The sequence below is a fragment of the Dromiciops gliroides genome, chromosome 1, assembly GCF_019393635.1.
Source record: "Dromiciops gliroides isolate mDroGli1 chromosome 1, mDroGli1.pri, whole genome shotgun sequence".
Lineage (NCBI taxonomy): Eukaryota > Metazoa > Chordata > Mammalia > Microbiotheria > Microbiotheriidae > Dromiciops > Dromiciops gliroides.
This window is the reverse complement of record NC_057861.1, coordinates 596,875,883-596,898,961: the sequence shown is the minus strand read 5'-3', so window position 1 is coordinate 596,898,961 and position 23,079 is coordinate 596,875,883. Positions and strand designations below refer to the sequence as shown.

The 23,079-nt window shown below is 42.1% G+C and overlaps 2 protein-coding genes across 3 annotated transcripts in view; one reads left to right on the top strand and one right to left on the bottom strand.

The window, feature by feature from the left end:
* The window catches only part of UBN1 (ubinuclein 1), a 38,572-nt gene extending 35,740 nt beyond the window's left edge, over window positions 1–2,832 (top strand). For both annotated transcript variants that reach the window (XM_043973985.1, XM_043973996.1), the window contains one exon: window positions 346–2,832. In XM_043973985.1, the coding sequence (XP_043829920.1) occupies window positions 346–398 (53 nt within the window). In that variant the 3' untranslated portion in view covers window positions 399–2,832. The remainder of the gene's footprint in view (window positions 1–345) is intronic.
* Window positions 2,833–3,007: 175 nt separating this feature from the next.
* The window catches only part of PPL (periplakin), a 46,337-nt gene continuing 26,265 nt past the window's right edge, over window positions 3,008–23,079 (bottom strand). Inside the window, exons 3-22 of the mRNA XM_043979096.1 lie at window positions 21,899–22,053; window positions 20,664–20,784; window positions 19,756–19,881; window positions 19,619–19,660; window positions 19,187–19,348; window positions 18,475–18,582; window positions 17,820–17,915; window positions 16,025–16,147; window positions 15,636–15,782; window positions 15,079–15,230; window positions 14,577–14,674; window positions 13,618–13,775; window positions 12,879–13,057; window positions 12,634–12,772; window positions 11,995–12,188; window positions 11,668–11,818; window positions 8,635–8,718; window positions 8,364–8,480; window positions 7,104–7,196; window positions 3,008–6,676 (exon numbers count right to left, since the gene is read on the bottom strand). Of these exons, the coding sequence (XP_043835031.1) occupies window positions 4,019–6,676; window positions 7,104–7,196; window positions 8,364–8,480; window positions 8,635–8,718; window positions 11,668–11,818; window positions 11,995–12,188; window positions 12,634–12,772; window positions 12,879–13,057; window positions 13,618–13,775; window positions 14,577–14,674; window positions 15,079–15,230; window positions 15,636–15,782; window positions 16,025–16,147; window positions 17,820–17,915; window positions 18,475–18,582; window positions 19,187–19,348; window positions 19,619–19,660; window positions 19,756–19,881; window positions 20,664–20,784; window positions 21,899–22,053 (5,103 nt within the window). The 3' untranslated portion in view covers window positions 3,008–4,018. The remainder of the gene's footprint in view (window positions 6,677–7,103; window positions 7,197–8,363; window positions 8,481–8,634; window positions 8,719–11,667; window positions 11,819–11,994; window positions 12,189–12,633; window positions 12,773–12,878; window positions 13,058–13,617; window positions 13,776–14,576; window positions 14,675–15,078; window positions 15,231–15,635; window positions 15,783–16,024; window positions 16,148–17,819; window positions 17,916–18,474; window positions 18,583–19,186; window positions 19,349–19,618; window positions 19,661–19,755; window positions 19,882–20,663; window positions 20,785–21,898; window positions 22,054–23,079) is intronic.

The window sequence follows — 23,079 nt, the reverse complement described above, 5'->3', positions numbered from 1 at the left end:
GATCTTTAAGCTTTAATACCTGCACTGTGGAATACCAGCATCCTGAGGGAGGGGTGGGTGTAGTTGAAGTTGGAGATTTGGAATAGCCCTAGATCTGGTGCAAAGTCACATTTCCTGGGAATTTTGTACTTCAAGAAAACCTGTCTTTTTATCTTTGGTAGTTCTCAGAACTACTGCTTTCACTATGACTGCTAATAGAGATTGTCAAGTAAATTTCATAGCTCATTTGAGTTCTAGGAGACCAAAATTCAGGCATTTTTTGTGTGATTTATTCACTACACGCTTGTTCATGCCGAAAAACAAATATCTTGAAATTTTTTTCCTTTTTTGCTTGTCTCCTTTTAGATGCTTCTCAGCTTCATGGGAAAGGGACCAATGTGCAGCAGCGGAAGTTGTGACATCTGCAGAAGAAAAGCTAATCTAGAACAAGGCAGAACCTGAATGAGTAGGTCTTGAAGACTGGATATTGACTGTATTCTTTCTTTCTGCCAACTGTGTTTCTTCTAGCAGCTGGAGTTTCTTGGCACTTCTAACATGCTCTCAGAGTTAGTGGGAGCTTCATGGTCTTTTAGAGATGCTTATGGTGCTCTGTGCTTCACAACCATGTCATTTGACAGTGATTGGAGTGGCAGATACTAAAAAAGGAGAAAATGTTGGACTTGGGGTATGAGAGTATGTGTGTGTGTAATGACTCCACTAGGGTGGCAGATCATTTTTATCTATATTTTAAATCTGCCAGGAACCTCTGTATTCAGTTAACCATACCTCATGACAGTCCACAAGATGGTGGTTTGTTCCAGCTACCCTAGGATCACTGCCTCTGGATTCGGACAGTTATGGTGTCCTCATTTTTAAATTGTATGCTCAACAAGAAGAAAACCCATGCTGGAGCATGATGAGGGGAAATTTAGCTTTGTCTCTTTGTGATTATATAAAGGAGATGACCTGATATGCTCATTGTGCAAAGGGAGGTGGAGGGAAAGGGTCAATTTCCCTCCTGAACATAATAATGAAGCTCTTTATAGAAAAGACCTCTGTGGATTTCGTTGGAAAAATTGTAATAGGATTTTCAAAGTTATTTTTGGCTCAACTTTCATTATTACCATTAAATGCATTGGATAGCATGGGGCTGTTCTTCACATGTCACCTGTAAAGGAAGACATAATTCCAGTGCCTTTATGGTGGAGCAAAATTAGATAATTCACATCCATTTTAGCCCACTACCTGCTCCTGAAAAGAGATTTGTTTTTTAAAAAAATAATTCTGTATTTAAGACATATCCATTTATATTTAATTGAGCTTTTCATGATTGCACATTGAAAGCTGCACTGTCCTGACTTGAAGGTGATTTGGATCCTGAGAGCCTGGTTCCAAATCCAGGAAGAGCACCAGTTCTTTCATCATATATATATATATATATATGTGGGTTCTTGATCCCAGAAGCCATTCTTGATAAGAATTTTCATCTCTGTGGGTAGGCGTGAGGAGTTCAGAGTCACTGATATACATTCCATTTTGTTTTGTTCCTAGAAATCAGCAGTCATAGCACTTCAGTAAAAGGCTTCTTTAGTGTTCATCTAATGGACACAGACTTCAAAATCCTGGAGGCTCTCCAGGTAATTGATTGGACTATGCATTAACTTAAGGGTAATATGCAGTTAGGTTTGGAGAGTCAATCAAAGGCCAGATGGTTAGGCACCAGCTAGAACTGGGCATATAGCTAGAAGAGCAGTTCCCAAATTGCCAACCTGTTCACACTTATTTACTATCTGTTTCACAAGAAAGTGCTTTTCAAAGTGCTTTCTTATTCCTGTGAAATTTGTGCTGTAAGGTATGTTTGAACTGGCTATTCAGACTGAGATAGGAGTAAGATAAGTTCAGTGTGAACAGCATTATCTGTGGCACTAAAATTGATTGTACACATTGTGTGAAAACACTAAGTTGTTTCCAGGTTTCCTTTATTTAGACTCATTCTTATAATTTCCAAATTACAGTGTATAAAGTATCAATAACTCATACTTTGTTCTAGGAAAGGCTTATAGGCCTTTCTAAATTTGCATCTAGGAACAACAGACCTTCTGTCAGCTGCACTGGTAGGCCTCTGCTCATACTTTTATTTGTTTGCTTTGGTCAGACCCAAGACACCTTTCAAATTCAAGCTAAGCGACTCCTTAAGATCACTTTATTGTATTTGTTTTTAATTGATTGAAACTTGTATTTCCAGTTTGTTTACAGAATACTCCTAGGTAGTAGCAAAAGAGCCAAAGATGAGATTTGTATTGCTGAGCTCAAAACAGAGCAGTTATCAGTGGACTCTGAGCAGATGGGATTCTCCAGAATTCCCTTCCCATGAGCCCTCCCAGGTACCAGTCCCACTCCCTCTCTTTGCTTTCCTGCCAGTGCTCCCTCTGTACCACATACCATTGAGTTTGTAGCTGGAGCAGAATACCCTCATTTTAGGAATCTAGTGATGCCTCTTGCCTCAGGGAAATGTTTCTTTGATGGGGATTCTGTGGGATTTCTTTTTCTTGTTTATGCTTTACTTGTGGTAATGAACGAGTGAATGAATTAAACAGAGCCATGGCAAGGCAGAGCTACAGCCTGACACTGTAGCAAAAGGATGGAAAATGGAGCATCCCAGGCCATGTGCCCTGGATGTAGCAGCTGTAGATGTTTCCTTTGGTGAGGGGAGTCTCTGAGCACTTACTGGGTATGGCAGTTTCTTTAGTGTCAAAGGGGCTGCAGCTTTTGTGCAGGGACCGTTGGTATTGGGGGTGGTGGGAAAATTGTTAATCTTGTATAAAGCAACTCAATAAATTGTTTCAAAGTTTCCAAAACATTCTTTTTCATTTTTTTCTATGTCACCAAATTTATAAGTGTTGGGGTTTTTTTTTTCCCTCCTGTGAGTGATTCTGAAGGTATTGATCTTTTAGGAATAATCAAGTGGAAGTGGGAAGAAAGTTTTCTCAAAAGAAAAAGGTAAAAAATGGGTATCAGAGAAACTAAATTCAAGCCACCAGATTTTTATTTCCATACTATAAATAAAATTCCCTATCATTTCCCATTTTCATACAGAATAAATGAGATACACTTAACTAGATATTCATTCCGTAAATAATCAACATGTTTTTACCTAAATGCTATGAGGGCAAGACTCAAATGGCACTGCTGCCACTGTTTATAGTAACATCTTTTACTATTAAAAGATTTCAATTTTACTGTAACAAACCACTCTATTATATAGCATATTTTTCAAGGACATAAGGTGGAAAAAAATAGCAGTTAAATCAAATTCTGCCTAAGTTTCTTACATTTGCTGCTGGTTTTTGTTTTTTTCACCATCTCCAGCAAACATCCAGTATTTCTTGTCAGCAGAGTAACAACTGAAGATATTCTGGACAGTAGATTTTTGACCAGAAATGTTGAGGAATGTGAATATTAGTAACTTTGGATATGTCCAGTTGTTTGAATGGAAAAGTGTATAGATTGAACTTTTTATCTTTGAAAAGTTAATCGGTTGGTTTTAAGGCTTGTGCTACTATTATGACATCTTCTCAGACTGTCTCTTTTCCAGGCTTTGTTGAATCAAATTTTCATAGCTTTGGAATATTTTTATTCCAAGAAGGGAGAAGGTCACAGAAGGAAACCAAAAAGAATATATCGAAAGGAAGAGTGTTTAGCAAAAGGGGGGGGGGCTAGGTACATATTTATTAATTAAACTACTTCATCAAAAAGTAGGATTTCCCTGGGAATATATCCAGGCAAGTCAATAGTTTTATTGCTTTTCATTCATTCTTACCCAATTGCCCTTTCCCTTTGTGGCAATGTTAGCTCTTCCCTGAGCAACACTACAGCAAAAGTGTAACTAAAATGTTGACATGCATACACACAGGGTATGAAGGCATGTTGGAGGCAGAGTGGTAGAAACACAGTATCATCTTAGGTGAGACAACACCAATCACCTGCTTTTGGGGGTCAAAAGGAAGGCTATTAGCTTGAAAAAATTGAAGCTTTATGTTTACTTTTGCCCAGACACTAAAACAGCTAGCTCCTGAATGGACATATCCTTGTTAACATATCGATCATACTGAGCTGGGGTTAGCCTTCCATTCTTTAAGGCATCTTCAATCGAGAACTTCTTTCCAGACTTCCTGTCATGTATCACAGAAGATTCTCCATTTGGTCCTTTGACCGATATCTCTTCCCAGTCACACTCCTGGCTTCTGAGCTTCACAAACATGTTCCAATCAATGAGACCAGCCCTATGGGCTTCCTCTGGGGAAAGCTCTCTACCAGTATCAGGGTCAATAACCACAATGGAGCGGCGTAAATGGTTCTCTCTCTGCTCCCTCTTAACTGCCACTGACCCTAGACGCTTATGTAACTCATCAATCTCATTATCTTTATCTCTGGAGAGCCTCTTGAGATCATCCAGCTCCCTTTCCAGGGACCAGAGTCTAGAGTCTAAATTTGCCCCACAGTCCACTGAAGTCATGTTTCTTAAATCTCGAGTTTCTGTTGTGGTCATTTCAATTTCTGATTGCAGCCTTCTGGTCTCCATTTGTAGATTCTGCTTTTCTAAATGAAGTTTGTGGTTTTCTTCCCTTAAAAAGTCTAATTCCTTGGATGATTTGGAATTATGGAATTCCAGTTCCGATAACTTGGCTTCTAGCCGGCTCACCTCGGCATCCAGCTCCCTCTTGATCCGACTCTCTTCCTCCAAACTGTTCTTCAGTTTCTGAATTTCTTGTTCTGTATCACCTTTTTCTACTTGAACACTTTCGGAGAAGACCACTTTTTCTTTGACCTCCATCTTCTCAAGGGTAAGGAGTTTCTTTTTCAGGGCTTCAAGCTCACTCTCCAATATTTGCCGCCGGTGCTTTTCTTCTTCCAGTTGGAGTTTGAGAAGAGAGTGTTCCTTTGCCTGCTGGGGGTCCTGCTGGAGAACCACTTTCTGTTTTAGGGTTACCTTTTCTTTGGTCTCCCCCTCCTCTTTCTCCAGATCAGCTAGCCGAAGCTTTAGCCGCTGAACCTCAAGCTCAGCCTCCCTTCGAGCTTGTCGTTCTCTCTCCAGCTCTTCTAGCTGATGCTCCAGCTCAGCCCTTCTCCGCTGCAGCCTTCGAAGTTCTCCTCGAAGATTGTCAATCTGCCTCAGTTCAATGTCAATGCTTTCTGTGAAAGAATCCACCTCAGCTCTCATGGCAGGGTCTTGGTCATATTTTACAACTTCTTGCTCAACCACTTTCTCCTTCACCTGTGACAGTTCCTCTTCCTTTTGTTTGATTTTGTCTTCTTGGGATAACTTTTCTCTCTCTAAATCTACCAGTTTTTTCTGTTCTTCTGATAATTTCACTCTAAGGGACTCTACCTCCTCTTTGGTTTTAGGGTCTTCGCGGAATTGAAGTATTTCTTGGACTACCTCTTTGGTCTGCACTTGGGGTTTGGTATCCTTCAAGGACTGGATTTCTTGCTTCAGTTGGTAGATTTCTAAATCACATCTTTCAATCAATCTGGTTTTGTCTACAATTTCTTCTCTCAGTCGTTGAAGTTCCTTCTCAGTCTCAGGGTCAGTCTTATACTTAATTACTTCTTTTGTAACTTCTTTCACCTCTATCTGGGGGCCTCTCTTCCGAAGAGCCTCCAGTTCGCTTTGGTAGCTCTTCAGCTGCTCCTCTGTACCACGGTACTTTCTCTCCTGTTCCACAAGTTCCAAACGGAGATTGGCTACTTCACTTTCAGCCTTGGGATCCGGACGGACAATCTCACGTACTTTTTCTTGCACAACCACTTTGGAATTTTCCTCTTCTAGGGCCCAGATCTTCCGGAGGAGTTCAGTCTTTTCTCTCTGACTAGAACGAGATTTTGATGCTTCATCTTCATACTGACGTTTGAGGTCATTGACTTCTCTTTCTGTTGCTGCATCTTTTTCCACTTTTAATACTTCTTTGACTGTAATTTTCCCCTCAGCCATGGCTCGTTCTTTCTCCAGTCTCTTGAGCTTGTCTTGCAGAAAACTGAGCTCTTCTTCTTGCTTTTCCCTTTGGGCACTCTCCTGTTGCTGCTGCTCCTGGAGCAGCCTATATTCTGCCTCTAGCTGGGGGTCATTCTGTAGTTTCACTACTTCCTTCTCTGTGACTTTCTCCTGTTCTTTATTCTTCTCCTCAGACAGGGCAGCGATTCGCTGCTGCAAGAGAATGACCTCTGTTTCTCGGGTTCCTTTCTGTCTTCTCAGTTCTTCTAGCTCCTCCCTTAATTTTAGGACTTCATCGGCCTGGGCTTTATCTTGCTCAATACGCAATACTTCTTTGACCACATACTCTTGACCCCCTTCCCTCGTTTCATGCTCTAGTGAGCGGAGCTTTAGTTTCCTATCCTCTAGCTCATCCTGTAACTCCTTGTTTTTACGCTGTTCCTCAGCTAGGGTTTGCTGTATCCTGTGGAAGCTTTCTTCCAGATCAGGATCAGGTACCTTCTTTAATACTTCTTTTCTTATTACAGATTCCTGGGGCTTCTTAGTCTTTAGGATGACAATTTCACCCTGAATGCTTTTGACTTCGTTCTCCAGCTGCTGTCTGCGCTGGGTCTCATCATCTAGTGCTTTCTTAATTCTCCAGGTTTCTTCTGTCACTGGTTCTTTGCCTTGAATGGCTTCATGTGTCACTTCTATCTCTGGCTGCTGTTATTGAAAAGAAAATGCATCATAAAAAAACAGAATTTCACTGATGGTTCTACTCCTTACTTCTACTCAGAGCTGACCTGAGGCATTTAAGGGGGAATTTGTCAAACTGACTATCTCATCTATACAAAATTCCCTTGGGTTATATTGGCACGTGCAGGTTCAGTATTTATTAGATTTGCAGTATGGAATGTAATTGTTAACTTCTAGTGTAACAATCATTTGTTTAAATTGTTTTATAGCAGTATTTTCTGTTTTGACGGTTCAGTACTAAGGATGAATATTAGTAGCTTTTTTTTTTTTCCTGAAATACCAACAAGTGATCAAAACATCACAGACTGCTGCTTTGGAGCAAGAAAAGGTCATATAATTTTTCAACTGCCTAGGGTTAGTTTTTTAATTTTAAAATAAGCCATATGTCTTTTACCTGTCTCAGAAGATTCTGAGCAAATTCCAGATTCTGTAGTCTTTGTCTGTTGATAGCGTTAACTTCAGTGAATTTGGCAGCAAGAGAAGCTTCCTAGAAAACAGGTTTGTTTTTTTTTTTAATGGAAGAGAAGTCAACACAATGAAGTGATAGTCTTAGGTGAGGGGTTAAAAAGCCCATGAACACAGACACAGAGGAGCTTCTACTCTTGGGGCTTCAGTTCAGTCATTCACATCTTTCCTTTGGGAATATAAAAGTAAGCCCTATAATATCTGTCACTATACAACACACTTATTCTAGGAGTTTTGTGAGGATTGGTCATGTTTAAATAATTTTAAGTGCACTACGAGAGCTTGGTATTTAAAGAAATTTAATAGTGAATCTTTTTGTAGATAAAGCTCAGCCTTCTCTTTTTTTTTCTTTTATCGGGGCAGTGAGAGTTAAGTGACTTGCTCAGGGTCACACAGCTAGTAAGTGTCAAGTGTCTGAGGTCAGATTTGAACTTGGGTCCTCCTGAATCCAGGGCTGGTGCTTTATCTAGTGCGCCACCTAGCTGTCCCCTTCTCTATTTCTTACATCTAGATTTTAGTATTTCAAGTTTCCTTAAGGTGAGCACAACTACAAAAAATGTGTGTCTTATTTTCTTACTGAGACAATGGTGTCATTACCTACAAAAGACAATATAGCATAGAAATTATTTAGTCCCAATTCCTGCCAGTGAATAAATGTCATCTACATTACCCTCCACATGTTCTCTGCTTGAAGACCTCTAGTGATAGGAGCCCCATTACCTCTTGAGGTATCCTTTTCCATTTTGGGACAGCTCCAATTGTTAGAAAATTCTTCCTCATATGAAACTTAAATTTGCTTCATTATAACTTCCTCCCACTTTCTTTGGGAGGCATGCAGAAAACAACTGTGGAACAACCCTTCAAAGAGTGAATGCAGGGAATATGTGATGGCTAGGTCTATTTTCTTCCCTCCAGGCTTACTATCTCCAGTTTCTTCAACCAATCCTCAGTGCAAGTTTCAAGTTACTTCAATATCTTGGTCCCTGCCCACTTAAACTTCACTTTGTCCATGTCTCCTTTAAAATTATTCTTGGAATTGAACAGAGCACTTCAGATGTGACCTAAATAATACAAAATACAATGGAACGGCCATCTTCTTATTCTTACTATTTGTTGTGGCAGTTGCTCTGTAACCAAGGTTAGGATATTGCTTGGACTCTGTGTGAATATTCCATCTGATAAGTTTTACCTCTTCCTTCACTTTGGCTGCAGGTGATTGGAGTCTAGCCCTCTTGTTTGTGTGGACATTCCTTCCATTTTCCAGGTCAAGAAGGGATCTTAGTTTTTCGGCTTCTAATTCATAGTCCTAGGTAAATTAACAGAGATACTAGTGAGTCAACAAGAGCAGTGAGTTCCCAGATTGATTTCTGGTGTGCTTCATCCACCCCTCCCAAGACTCCCCTAAAACTTTAGCTCTCATACCTTTTTAGTGAATCTATCAGGAAGTTTTTGAGTCTCACCTTCACAGCCTGCTGGTACTGCTGAGCATGCTCATACACTTTTTGCACCTCTTGTTCCCATCCTCCAATTTCATCTAGGAGATTCTGCAAAACAACAGAAATGTCCACAAAAATCTCATCCCACAACAAACACAGCTGCTGAAAGAGCTTGGTGCTTCAAATCTGTAATTACCACTCTGGAGAAGGAGACATGTTAAAAGATCTTGTAAATTTAGCCCCAAACAACTTGAAGGTCCTGAGTTAGAGGGCCAAAAGGAAAGTGGGAGGGGAGAAAGTACAGAAAGGCAAACTCTTGGAGCAAAATTTCCCGCAATGGGCCTTCAATGTCATTACTAGAGTCCAGGGGCTTTGCTTTTTTTTTTTTTTTTGTGAGGGCTTTTATTCTAGGAGGGGTACAATCCATTTACAACAGAGGCAGGTCTTTTGTTTCCTTGATGGAAAGAATTGTGGAGGGTGCCATTCCTATCCACTGATACCTATTTTTGTAGGCACATATACTTAGAAGAAATTCCAGGTTAACTAATACCAATCCCAGGATCTAGGAAGAAAGCCACTGGTCATTATTAGTAATCCTAGTGGGAGGAGATTTTTTAGGTCATCTAGGTCAACCTGAACAAGAATCTTACATCATCTCTTACCAGTGGTTTATAACCTGCACTGGAAGACTTCTGATGATGGGGAACCAACTACTTAAAACAACTCATTCCGTTTTGACATGGCTCTGATCAAGAGTAAAGTTTTCTTTATCAAATTGACATTTGCCTTTCTCAGACTTCTACCCATTACTTTTTTTTTTTTGGGTGAGGCAGTTGGGGTTAAGTGACTTGCCCAGGGTCACACAGCCAGTAAGTGTCAAGTGTCTGAGGCCGGACCTGAACTCAGGTCCTCCTGACTCCAGGGTCAGTGCTCTATCCACTGTGCCACCTAGCTGCCCCTACCCATTACTTTTAATTCTATCCTCCAAGGTCACACAGAACAAGTCTAATCACTTCTGGCTCAAGATCGCTTGCTGAAGAGAGGCAGCCTACCCAGCTCTTACATTATTGTTCCAGCAAAACCTGAAATTCAAAGCATAATGATGAAAAAATATGAGAACTAAAGGAAGGGACTTCTGTACCAGAACTGCACCAAAAAGTCAGCCTTCTGGAAGCCAGTGAGCAACAGGAAAGGGGCCACCAGCAAAGCCATAACTAATATAAGCAAACTAGCCTTCAAGGCTGCATCTAGAGGCAGCAAGGGTAGAGAGCTCGGTGGAGAAAGCCCCAGAATAGTCAGAAATCCACTGAGGAAACTCTGGAAGATACCAAGAACAACAGCAAACAGTTCTGCTCAGGAACTAGACTCCAAGGTCCCTAGTAGTCTGTTCTGAGATTCCAGAGAGGGCACTGAAGACCAGTACTTTGAACCTCAAAGATAAAGGGAAAGTGGGGGAGGCAACACCAGAATACCAGGTAAGACCACACAGGGCCCACTTGCCCTACCCAAAAGTGCAGCAGAAGGTGGAGCCTGGTCCTGGAACAAAGTCCCAGTTCAGGAACTAAAGATAGAAAGATGAGTCAACCAGAGAAGACACCAACCAAACCAAGTCTAATCTCTCTTCCACATGACTGCCTTTGAAATACTTGAAGACAATTATTTTCTTTAAGCCTTCTCCACCCCAAACATCCCTGTTCTTTCAATTATCCTTTCTATGGTCTTCAAACTCTTACTACTACGTGATTCTGGGATATATGGTGTGCTTTTCTTCCTCTACTCGACCTCAAAATCCTGAGTTTTCTTTAAAGCACAGCTCAGGTGCCATCTACCACAGAAGGCCTTTTTGATTCCTCAGCTGTTCATGACACTCCTCTAACCTGAAATTACTTTGTATTTATACTATATAGTCTATATACACACTTATCTGTGTACCTTGTTTTTTCCCCAAGTAAGCTCCTTGAAGGCAGGGACTCTTACTTTTATCTAGCACAGTGTCTATAACTCACTATTTGCTTAATAAGTTCACATGGAATTGAAATAAACTTCACTTTATTAATGTCGCACCAAAGTATGGCATGAATTATTGAACATAATACTTTATTTTAATTTTATTTATTTATTTTTTGGTTGGGCAATAAGGTTTAAATGACTTGCCCAAGGTCACACAGCTAGTAAGTGTCAAGTGTCTGAGGTCGGATTTGAACTCAGGTTCTCCTGAATCCAGGGCCGGTGCTCTATCCACTGTACCACCTAGATGCCCCCCGAACACGACATTTTAGATGCAAAGTATGACAGAACTGTAGCTTCTCTCTTTCTGGATACAGTGGTTCACCCTAAGGCCACATCAGCTTTTTTGGCTGGCATACCACATTGTTAACTCACTTTGAGTTTGTATTCTACCAGACACCTCAGATCTTCTTCACATAAACTGTTGCCTAGCCATGTCTCTTATTTTCGTACTTAAAAAGTTGACCCAAGTATAAAACTTTACCTTTATCCCTTTCAGTGCAATCTTAGATTCAGTCCATTCTATTCTTTTTGATCCTGATCTATTTGTCCAGTGTATTAGTTATTTTATCCTAAGTTTTATATTATTTGTAGATTTGATAATCATGCAAACTATGCTTTCATCCAAGTCACAGATTTTAAAACCTTGAACAGAACAGGGTCCAGAACAGATTTCCTGGAGAAGGTAGCCAGAGACGCCGTTCATGTAGATAATACCAATCATTAGTCACTACTCTGGGTGCAGTCATTCAGCCATTTTGAAACCTACCTTTTTAATTTTTTTCTTTCTTTTTTTTTTGTGGGGCAGTGACTGTTAAGTGACTTGCCCAGGGTCACAAAGCTAGTAAGTGTCAAGTGTCCGAGACCAGATTTGAACTCAGGTCCACCTGAATCCAGGGCTGGTGCTTTATCCACTGCACCACCTAGCTGTCCCGAAATCTACTTTTTTCCCATCTATATCTAGCCTTTCTGTGATAGTGATCACCCATATTCTCCTTCATTTCTGCTTTTTGGTATGATCTCTATAAGGAGAGGAAAGAGCCTTCTCACCTTTTGATTCTTCAGCTTTGTTTCAACCTGACTTAAGCTGTCAGTCTCTTGGGGCTCATAACTGGGAATATTGGACAGAAATTGGGTCACACGATCATAGCCGCTGCGGTAGTCAGCATAGGCACCCTTAGCTTTCTGCAGACTCTGGGACCTAAAGTGAGGAAAAGTCACAGTTGGGCTTTTGTTTTTAATACTTTATTGGTTTCTGCAGAAATTTCATGCCTTAAAACAGGAAGACAAGAGACTTGACATTGTGTGTGGTTTCACTTCTCCCCAACCTGAGGTAAAGGAGGCCAGAAAGCCCTTCCTTTTATCTTGTTGTTTTACCTGTTGTTGATTTGCTTAATGAGGTTGTCAAACCGTTGATTGAGCTTGTTGACTTCGGCTTCCTGCCGCTCAATGTCTGCACAGTGCTCCTGGAACCGGCTTGCCAGAGTACTAGAGCACTTCTTGGTCTTTTGCAAGTTCTGGTCAGCCTCACTGAGGAGAGATCTCTTGGTTTGCAGTTCAGAGGCAATAGCCTGGAAAGGAAGGAAGGAACAAACAGAAAAGGGAGTAATGACATTGTAACCAGAATTTTTGTGAGCCCTGTTCAAACAATTTAAATTCAAGTAATTTAAACTGTCTCTAGCAGTTGAGAACCCTTGATTGGAATAGAATTCACTTCTTAATAGAGGAGAAGCTTTCTGTTCAAAACCAGTTTACTCACTCTGGTCTCAAAGGTAGTATAGATTTTGGAAGGGAACTCAGAGATGGATCATCATTTAGTCCAACTCCCATCTCATTTTATAACTGAAGAAACTGAGGCTGAGAGAGATTAGGTAACTTGGTCCAGGTTACTGGGATAGATCTGGGATTCAAATACAGGTCCTTTGACTCTAAATCCAGTGTTCTTTTTACCACAACACTCTGTAAGGGTTCCTACCCTGAGCCCTTTCAGCCCACATAGCATAGGGGATCACTCACTGCTAACTCCTGCCTCTTGTCATCCAGTGACTGTTCATTCTCAGGTACTGTATCATCTAAGGATAGCTGGTTCTCATATTTGGCCAGCAGCTCTCTACCTTGCTGAAGGCTGCTTTCAAGGCGGTTGGCTCCATCTACCCTGTAACACAAAGATAAGAGTGCAGACTTGGTGGAAGCTTATTCCTTCCCCAATGACAAGACATTTCCCCAAATATTGTCAGGTTCCATGCCTCCTTTTCACTTACTTTTCCTGAGCTGAATTGAGTAGTTGAACAAGACGGTCATATTTGTGGTTGGTATCTTCCACCCGGGTCCTTAGCAATGGGGTGCTGCCACTGTCAGGGAGTGCTCCAATGAAGGCGTCACACTCCTCAGTGCTCCGGGTCTTCTCTGGCTCAATTCGACGAAGTTCATTGGTGATATTCTGCAACAAGCAAGGCACCCTCAGGATCCTGTGCTAAATTTGCCATTATCTAGGCACTCTAATATGAGGATTTGGGCTCTCAGGATAGGATGGGGCCAAGTTGGAAAAGTGGAAAAGAGTAGCCATATTGCTTTCTGGAGTTTGGGCTGACCAGGTTTCTAATCTCAAGTATTAGTTGGGGCTATCTTGAAGGACACACAGATTCTCTACTCGCATTTCCATTTGTCAGGATCAGATCCTCTGAAGGAGTAAGGTCAAAGGTCTGAAATTTTACTGTTTCTACTTCTAGCTGGTATGTGACTCTTGTTTTAAAATGTATGCTTAAGTTCCATGGGAACATAAAGTGAGGTGTCATAGGAATCATTGGAAACGTGGACTTCCCTTACTGGCACAGATGAGGGAAGCTGAGTCAGGCCAGAGCTTTTCACCCTATAAGGGGACATAGAGGCTCTAGAGGGTTCTGAGTAAGGGTGTTTTCACTTTTCCCTGTAAAGGAGCTGGAACTATAGTTAGTTATACCCTTTCCCCAATTTAGCTCTTTCCTTTGCCATGTCTGGTACCTTGAGATCCTTGGCCCGTTCAGCACTGTCCTGTACTGCCCGACTCTGTTCAAGGGGAGGCCTCAGGATGGCAGTGATTGCTTTTTCCTGTCTTTCCAGGTCGCTGTTCACCTTGTCCAGGCTGGCAAGCAGCTGCCGTCCCTGGAGGTCAGATGCATCTAGACAGAAAAGAAATAGTTAAATACCGAGGAGGAATAGACTAAGCCTTTGGGGAATGTGGACAGGTCATCCAAGTAGAAGGAAGGGACCCTGCCTAAGGCAGAGGGAAAGTCGTGCTGCAGTTTTTTCAGTAGTGATACCCTGACTTCATCTGGATAACAGAAAAATGGATGATGGGATCTGCCCATATTTTATTCTCTTTTGAGTAAGAGAGGGTTCTGTTGTAAGCAGCAGAAATGTCCTTCCCCCCACTCTCCCATGAACTATATAGTTGACACTATAACTATAGAGCTGACACTTTGGGAGCAGTCTTCCAGCCCCTTCAGTCTACAACCCTCATTTCTCCACTCCTCACTTCCACCCTTTGTGTTGTGGCCACTTGTGCTGGTGACAGAGTATTTCTCCAGAAATAAGAGAATCATTTAGGTAGAGATTTATTTCCCAGCTCTGCTCCTAAGTGCCTCATTTTATGTACCCTTATGGGCTTATAGCTTTCAAATGAGAAAGAACCTTTTCTCTGGCAGTTTAGGACTTCATGTAGCACTCCTAGCCCCCTACTCACACCTCAGAACATACCCACTAGAGCCAGAAATGTTAGTTCTTGGAGTTTAATTTACTGCTGCTTTCAGATTCCAGGTTAGTTATAGCTTCTCTATACATTAGTTTCTCCACCTAGGACACAGAAGTTCAGACCCTCCTCAAAGGAGTCTGAAGGGAAGAGTTGAGAAATGTGTTAGACTTAGAAGATCCAGGGCTGCAGGCCCAGAAGAGGGAGGGAAGAGATACACTTGTGTACCTACCTCCAGGGTTCTCTGTCTTGAGTACCTCATACCGCTGCTTTAGAGCAGCCTTACTCCCAGCTGCTTTTTGCTTCACACTTCGGTATTGATTGCTTAGGCTGAAAACAAAGCAAATACCTCTGAAGTATATTGTATGTGTGAGCTATTCTTCCCCAAATGTGAACACCCACCCACCTAGGTATAATATTCAAGTGCATACCCCTTTACATAAACCAGGCTTATAGAATCTGTCTCTTGTCATCTCCTGAGCCATCATGAGGGTACCAGCACCAGCCCATATAGTATGATGATTAGGGTGGCAGTGGTGCTATCAATATTCCCCTGAAACCAGGGGTGGGCTAAAAACTTCAAATCAGTCATGGTTTTGGATAAAAACAGACCCATCAAAGAGCCCAGAGGAAACTCCCAGGGTAAGATGGTAGATGGGCAGTCTCTAAGATACCCATTGGCAATTGCTAAAATCTCAACCATTCTTCTAGAATAAGGAGACTGTGTAGCATACCTGTCAATGAGTGCAAGGGCCTCAGGGTCAGTAGGAGGAATCATGAAACAGACAGCAGGGGCGCTGAGCTTATTCCCAGAGCTATCTGTAATATCCCAGCTGTCTCCATTGTTCTTCTGCAGAGTGTAGCTATATCCACGAGAAATCAGGCCCTAATAGGGACAGGCCACAAGAATTAGAGAAGAGAAGACATTTCACCCAATTATCTCTGGCAGAAAAACTCTTAAGTAGTGTCATCTTTGTGTCTGCCTAGAAGTTGCTTGTTCTCCATTTGTTTTGCAGACAGGATGGGGACATTTCTGGCTGCTACTAATCACTAAACTGCAGAATGAGCCTAAAAGGGACAGTGTCTTTGGATCTTGGGAGATTATGTCTTCAAACATAGTAATTTCACAGCAGAAATCTATTTCCTTAAAGAAATGATCTCTGTGCTATCTGTCAGGGAAACCAAGTCACTCTTTCCAACTTCCAGAATGTAGATCTTCATCCTCTTAAACAGAATTATTCCAGTTCATGCCAAGCTGAGGAATCCCTGAGTGAGGGGCAGGCTGGTTTACCTGCTCACTTTCAAAATCACAGAGTGCTTCCACAGGGATAGGTTTGAGAGGTGTTTCACGACGGTACTTGAGGGGTACCACTTGCTGGCCACGTTTCTGAAGAGATCGTATCACATCATCATACTTGTCCAGAGCTTTTTCCTGATCCTAAACAGGAAGACAAAGGACTGAAACTAAGCAGTTCTCCCTGGAGATAGGTGGAATGTGTCTGATATCACTGGGCAGAGAATATTCTCAGGGTCACTGTGTCAAAGGGCAACTGGAATGTTACTGGTAGACTAGAATCCCAAAGCGATGTGAAGAGGGGTAGTTTCCAGGCATGGGCTGGAAGATTGAGAGAGGGAAAGTATTCTTAAGCCAGCTTTGGGGTGGTTGACCCAAACACTCACATCTAGTTCCCGTAGCAAGGATTCAATTTGGTATTTGTCCTTGAATTCAGGACTGTATTTTTGGTTTAGGTCTGTGTCTACCTTCCTCAGCAACTCCTGGGCATCTTTGACATCTTTGTGAAACTGTGGAGGACAAAGTAACAAATCCATCACAAGCAGGAAACCCACAGCCCCTAATGATTTCTGAGAGCTACAGCTTTGATATAAAAAAAACTGAGAAAAAAAATTTGAGGGAGAAACTAAGCATCCTTCCTCAGTTTAAAACACTGATGTGGATAGGTGGATTGGCTATATAAGGGGCTACCACTCCCTACTGCTTCTATTTTGGGAACTTGTCCTACCTTCCTTATCTTGAGACCACTGTAGCCTGAACAAGAAATTCTGGGGTCATCCTTTATGCAGAAATTGCAGATACAGGAGAACACTCGGGCTTTAGGACTTTTTGAAGGGGTACTGAGACCCCCTCCTCACAACCAACTCACTAAAGGCCCTGTTTCTAGTAACACAAAGTTTTTGTTAAATAACCACTTGAGTAGTTAATGTAGAAGCTTTACTGTTCAGAAGTCATCAGAATAGTGGATCACACCAGCATGCTAATGTTCCACAACCTTCCTATTAGCTCAATTATTAGCTGGATTCCTCTTATATTTTGCTGACTCTTTTTCATTCTCCTGTCCCTTAAATGTGGACATAACCTAAGGCTCAGTCATCTGCTTTTTTCTCTTGATACTTTTGCTCCTGGAGATTTCACTCATTTGCTTCAAATATCACCTCTACATAGATTATCACATACATATCTCTAGCCCATGACCTATTATTTTTGTTTTAGTCCCACCTTTCCAAATTTCTTCTTCATATTCCTTAACATATCCAAAAACAGACTTGACATCTTTCCTTCCTAATCCACCTCCCAATAGCCCTTGTTTCTGTCAATACATTGTGCCATCATTTCCCATTCATTGAAGCTTGGAATCATCCTTGAATTCTTTGTCTTTTTTGCCTTCCATATCCATTTGATCCCTAAGCCTTGTTGATCCTTTCATAATGCTTTGCTTCTGTTTTTTTTCTTTCAATTCCTATTAACCCTCCTTCTCCCACCCTGATTCTCCTCATTCCCCAGTTCTTATCACTTCATTCCTGGAGAATGGCTTCCTGTTCTTCCTACAAAATTCCATCAAATGAATCTTCCTCATACACCATTGTCATGTAATTTTCTTATTTAAACACTCTCACTCAACTTTAATAATAATAATGCTTACAGTATAGTGCTTTAAGGCTTGCAAATTATCTCATTTGATCCATACGACAATCCTGAGAGGTAGGAAGTACTATAATCTACATTTAACAAATAATGAAACTGAGGCACAAAAAGGTTAATTTGCCCTAAGATCATATGACCAATACTATTGTTGTTGTTTTTCCTTCATTCTTGAGGACCCTGATATCAGGAGGTAATGTCATGACTTTCAACGAATTGGATTTTAGTGAGGAAAGGCTGTGCAAACCACCAGCCTCCCTCTTTCCCCCAGAGCCATTTAGGTCCAGTGGCAAGACATACATCAGGACAACTGGAGATGGCCCCAGATGTTTGAGGCAATTAAGGTTAAGTGACTTGCTCAGGATCACACAGCTAGTAAGTGTCAAGTGTCTGATGCCGGATTTGAACTCTGGTCCTCCTGACTTCAGGGCCAGTGCTCTATTCCCTGCACCACCTAGCTGCCCCAACCTTGGAAACTTTGCCATATCATCTGTCTTAGGAACAAATGAAGTTTTTAAGAGTCAGTTCCCACAACACCTGGTGATAATCCTCCATGTATTTCAAGTGACTCTCCTCACAGATGAGTAGGTTCAGATATTCCTTCCAGTCAGCATGGACTGCCTCCATGTGAGCCTAGGAGATGAGGGAAGACACAGTATAAGCATTCAGCTTGCAGTAGAGTCACAGTTGGTAGGCATGTTTGGGTAGAGTTCCTGAACCCAGAGAGCTAGGTCGGGAGCCCTGGTCAGGATTGGAAGCTGCCAATCAGAAGAATGTTTACATGGAACTTCTGTTAAATCAGACTGTCATATAGAAATCTGGCCCTACCAACAGAGAGAGAGAGAGAGAGAGAGAGCGAGCAATGATGAAAAAAAATGAGGGGAAACAGGGAGGTCACTCTGAGGTTGTCTACAGTACAGGTTGTCTAAAAGATGAAGTGAGTGAGAAGAACAGAACTGAGGCTTCAGCACAGAGCCAGAAAAAAACGAGAATGCGTTTTTGAGTGTGCACACATGGGCAAAAGGCGGTGCGGTTGGGAGAGGCAGATGCATACACTCATTGAAGAGAGTGAAAAACATATCAATTATTTGAATTGCTGAGATGTTTGAGGACTTGGGAGTGACTGACTCCTGGTTCTCATGAGAGGATGAAATGGAGAAACTGTTCTGGATATCTTTGAATTGCATAGTACCTCAATTGAATTCCTCCCTGGATGTTCAGCAGCCAGTAGCTGATCGCCCTCACTGTGCAGCTTGTTAATTCTCTCCTCTTTGGCCTCAAGGTTCCGGTTGATGAAATTCTAGGAAATGCAATAGTATATTTCTCTGAAGCCCCTCTATCTTTATTCTTACTAATCTTTACAGATTCTTTGTCACCCACTCAAGCTCTCTTAAGTCCATTCTAAAGTCTGAAGACCCTGCATGGTTTCAAATTGGACCTTTTCTAAGAAAATATGACTAAGACCTTGAGACGTGTGTGTGTGTGTGTGTGTGTGTGTGTGTGTGTGTGTGTGTGTGTTTAAGGAAGAAATGTTCTCATAGTTCCTGAATGTAGAGCTGGAAGGACCTTCAGAGGCCATGAAGTTCTACATCCTGATTTTACAGATGAAGAGACTGAAGCCCAGAGACTAATTTGTTCAAGGTCACATAGTTAGTAAATGCCAGAGGTTGGCTTTGAACTTGGGACTTCAAATTCATTGCTCTAATACTTTTTTCCTTTTGCTTCTGTGGTTGAGATGGGGGCCCCAGCTGGCTCTTAGACACTAGGGCCTCCTAGTAACAGTAAGTGCTATGAGTTTGTGTTGGGAGGTATACACAGGTCTTAATAGCACTGTAGGCTCAGTTAATCACTTGTTCTAGACACATCAAAAGCCACTATCCGAAGGGGCAAGTCTGAGTAAGTACCTCATACTGACGTCGGCGACTAGGATAGTCTAGGTTTCGGTCACTCCAGTCATATTGCATTCGACCTTTGGCCTGCTGGTCCAACCAGTACAGCTCATTGGTACAGCGCTGCATGTAGTCTTGAAGTGAGCTCAAGTGCTGCTGCCTTGCCTGGGATCCTGCCTGTTCAGGACAAAAGAAACAGGGATGGGTCGTGGCCTACTGCCCCTACCTTCTTCTGCCATACTGGCATCCTTGGGGAGCTTCCCCATCACTGACATGGTATCAGGAGAGTACAGTTTCCCAAGTGATGGCCCCAGTAGGAATTCTCTTCTGTTCCTACTTATTAGGGATATCTCTACCCTCTGACTGTTCCATGGCCCCATCCTTCATTCTTGGTCACCACCTCCTCATTTCTTGTTAACTTTTTACCAACAAAAAGGAATTTCTCACCAGTAGTTTTTGATACTTGGACTGGAGGTCATTGCTCTGTTCCTGTGAGTAAAAAGGCACTGATTAGAACAGAGAAACCTCCAATTCCCACCCTCTCCCTATCCTTGAGAATTTTCTTTTCGTGATTTCTCCTGTACCTTATCTCCTTCCTTGGTGATGTGGGCTCCAATAGCTTTGACCTCATTGTGAAAGATGTTGTGTTCCTCTACCTGGTGGTCAACTAATGGCAGGTCTGTCCCAAAGTTCTGATTGCTAAGTATGTCCTGGAGTACAGGGAAGGCAAGGGGATTTGAAGGAAAGAGAGAGAAGGTGAGGACATGGAGAAGGTCTGTGCCCAAAGCTTAAACAGCATTATTTAAGACTGCCTCATAGCCATTCACCCAGCCTTTACCAGACCCTACAGTGAAGTCGTTTCTGCCTCAAGAGGGTTTTTTTTTTTTTTTAGTGAGGCAATTGGGGTTAAGTGACTTGCCCAGGGTTACACAGCTAGTTAAGTGTTAAGTGTCTGAGGCCGGATTTGAACTCAGGAACTCCTGACTCCAGGGCTGGTGCTCTATCCACTGCGCCACCTAGCTGCCCCAAGAGGGTATTTCTAACTAACCCAGAGTTGTATAGAGAAACCCTGTTGAATTCCCATTGCCTAATCTCCCCCATAAGTCAGGCAAGGGTTCCTACGCTTGGCCAATGATAATAAGAACATTAATATAGCATTTCATATACATCATTTCATTTGGTCTTTGCCGTAACCTGTGAAATAGGGAGCGCAACTATTATCCCCATTTTATAGGTGGGAAATTTGGAGCACAGTGAAGTTAAATGACCTTTCCCTAAGGTCAAATAGCTACTAGATGACAGATTCCATGCTGCCTCTTAAGGGAAAGACCCCATCCAGGGACTGTCTCTAGAAAGCACTGAGCAAGTTCTGCCTTTCACATAATAGTCCATTTTTCTGCTGCCTAGACCTCACTGATGAATAAGCATTTTCAAGGAGTGCATTGAGGGCTTTGTCACTTGCAGTTTCAGCCTTGTGCAGGAAGGGTCATACCAGTTTCTCATCAACCACAGATGACCAGTTGACCTTTGGATCCACCTCCTTAACAGTCAAATTGTAAATCTGATTGTGCTTCGTGCGTAGGTTTGCCACTCGTTCTTTCAATTGCCGGATGCTGAGGAGAAAGAGAATCCATACTCGTCAACTGGATTCTGTGAAGTGCTGATTTTGGCTTGTATCTCCAAAGTTAGCATGAAATAAGGGATAGAGAGCTAGCCTGAAAGCCCACAAGAACGGAATTCAGATCCTGCTTCTAACACTGAGAATTCTTTAAGATTACAAATTGAAGAGAAGGTGCCAACCTGTATTGTTAGAGGGAATTTTCCCATCTAGGAATTCTCTATACCAATGAAATTATAGGTCTGGTCCCAGTCCCTGTTTCCCAACTGATAGCCTTACCACTCTCTTGGGCCTTGTGCTCAAGATTTGGCCCCCCTATACTGGGTATTTCAGGTGTTCCCTGATTCCCTCCCTCACCCCCCTCCAGAGTAATCCCAAATTCTGAGAAAATTTTTTTACTTCTACACTGATCTCAAATTCAAAGACAAGGAGGTTAGAGCCACTACTCCATGGTTCTGGGTTGGTGGAAAGCCCTGAAGAAACTTCTGAGAGAAGTTACTGTTGTTGAAGTGTAGCAAATACATTGGAGTCAGAGGACAACAATGGTTCTTATAAAACTAACAAATTATTACTGGGAAGTATATAAACCAAATGAAAGTAACTACAAAGTATTTATCTTATCTCTCCCTGGCCCTAAGTGAAGTTGTTTACCGTGGATGATCTCAACAAAGAAGATTGAATAACCTACTTGGTTGAACAAGCCATACTCCTAACAGAGTCAGAAGCATAGTTTTAAGAGTTTGGGGATTAACCTGTACCATTTTGCCCTTTTCTAGGAGGGGAAATTTACTCCTTCCTCTTGCCTTTCTGCCTCCTTTGCCTTATTTCACTCTCCTCTCTTCCTGAAGTCTTCCAATGGTCCAGAATTGATCCAGAATTGATCTGACTTAGCTCAGCCCTGCTAATGAACTACCAGGACCAAGGTTCAGATGGAATGTGATGGCCTTAGGTGAATGCAGCGTTGGCAGTATGCAGCATAATCCCACAAAGCAATACTGTAATCCCACAAAGCAGTACTGGCCTCCCGCATCCCTCATGCCTCTGGGCAGAGAGCCCAGCATCTGTATCTGATACTAATAGGATTTAAACAAAAACCAAACTAGACCTACTCTTCTGCAATCATATCTCCCTGGGGGTGTTTCATGTGCTTAGCAATAGCTGCATCTCCCTCCAAAACGTAGAGGAGTTTTTCAGATTCAGAAATCTTCTGGAGTGAGTGTTCTCGGTGCTGAGCAGGCTGGCCCTCCTTAATCTTTGCCAGGTCCTGTGGGCAAAGAAAAAAAAAAATGAGGGTAGAATGGGGAGCACTGTGTTAATAATAGTACAGGAAAAACAGTGTGTGGAGTCAAGAGGGGGAAGGAATTTCTTACAAAGAATATCTTATCAAACTCAGCACAGGGCAATCAGCAGGTGTGTGTGTGTGTGTGCGCGCGCGCGCGCACAACTCCATCATTAACCCAACAGTCAGAGTTTGTTAGACCTTGAAGGGATGTTAGAAATCATTGTGTCCAACATTTTCATTACATGAAAAAGGGCTATTCAGGCTGGCTGAAGTCCTGGCAGAGGTAATTTTTTTCTATTTAATGTGTGGGGGTTTTTTTTGTTTTTTTTTTTAGGGCAATAGGGGTTAAGTGACTTGCCCACGGTCACACAGCTAGTAAGTGTCAAGGGTCTGAGGCCGGATTTGAACTCAGGTCCTCCTGAATCCAGGGCCGGTGCTTTATCCACTGTGCCACCTAGCTGCCCCTCTATTTAATGAGTTAGCAAGTGTTGGTGATGGTTTACGCTTATACTAGATCAGTGCTTCTCAAGGCAAGGTTCAGGGAGCCTAAGGGGTTTGAGGGGTCAAAACTATTTTCATAATAGTGGCAAGATATTTTAACTTAAAATACTGTGTACATATATACCTGTACACATGCATATATATGCATATAACATAAAAGCTCTTTGTGAGGGGATCCTCGATTCATAAGGGGTCCTGAGACCAAAAAATTTGAGAACTGCTACATTAGATCATAGGATTGATCATGATTTTAGAACTGGAAGGGACCTTAAAATCCATCACTTTCAACTCCTTCATTTTTGAGATGAAGGAGTTGAGGCACAGAGATGTTAGATGACTTGCCTATAGTGACACAACTAGTCTAATTCTGGGGCAGGACCCCAAGTCCAGCACTCAGTAGAGTGATATTATGGGAATACCCTTATTCACTGTGCTGTCTAGAGGCCTCCACTAAGTATCTTTGAATGATGTGGATTAAAAATTTATCCAATTGGGGAAGCTAGGTGG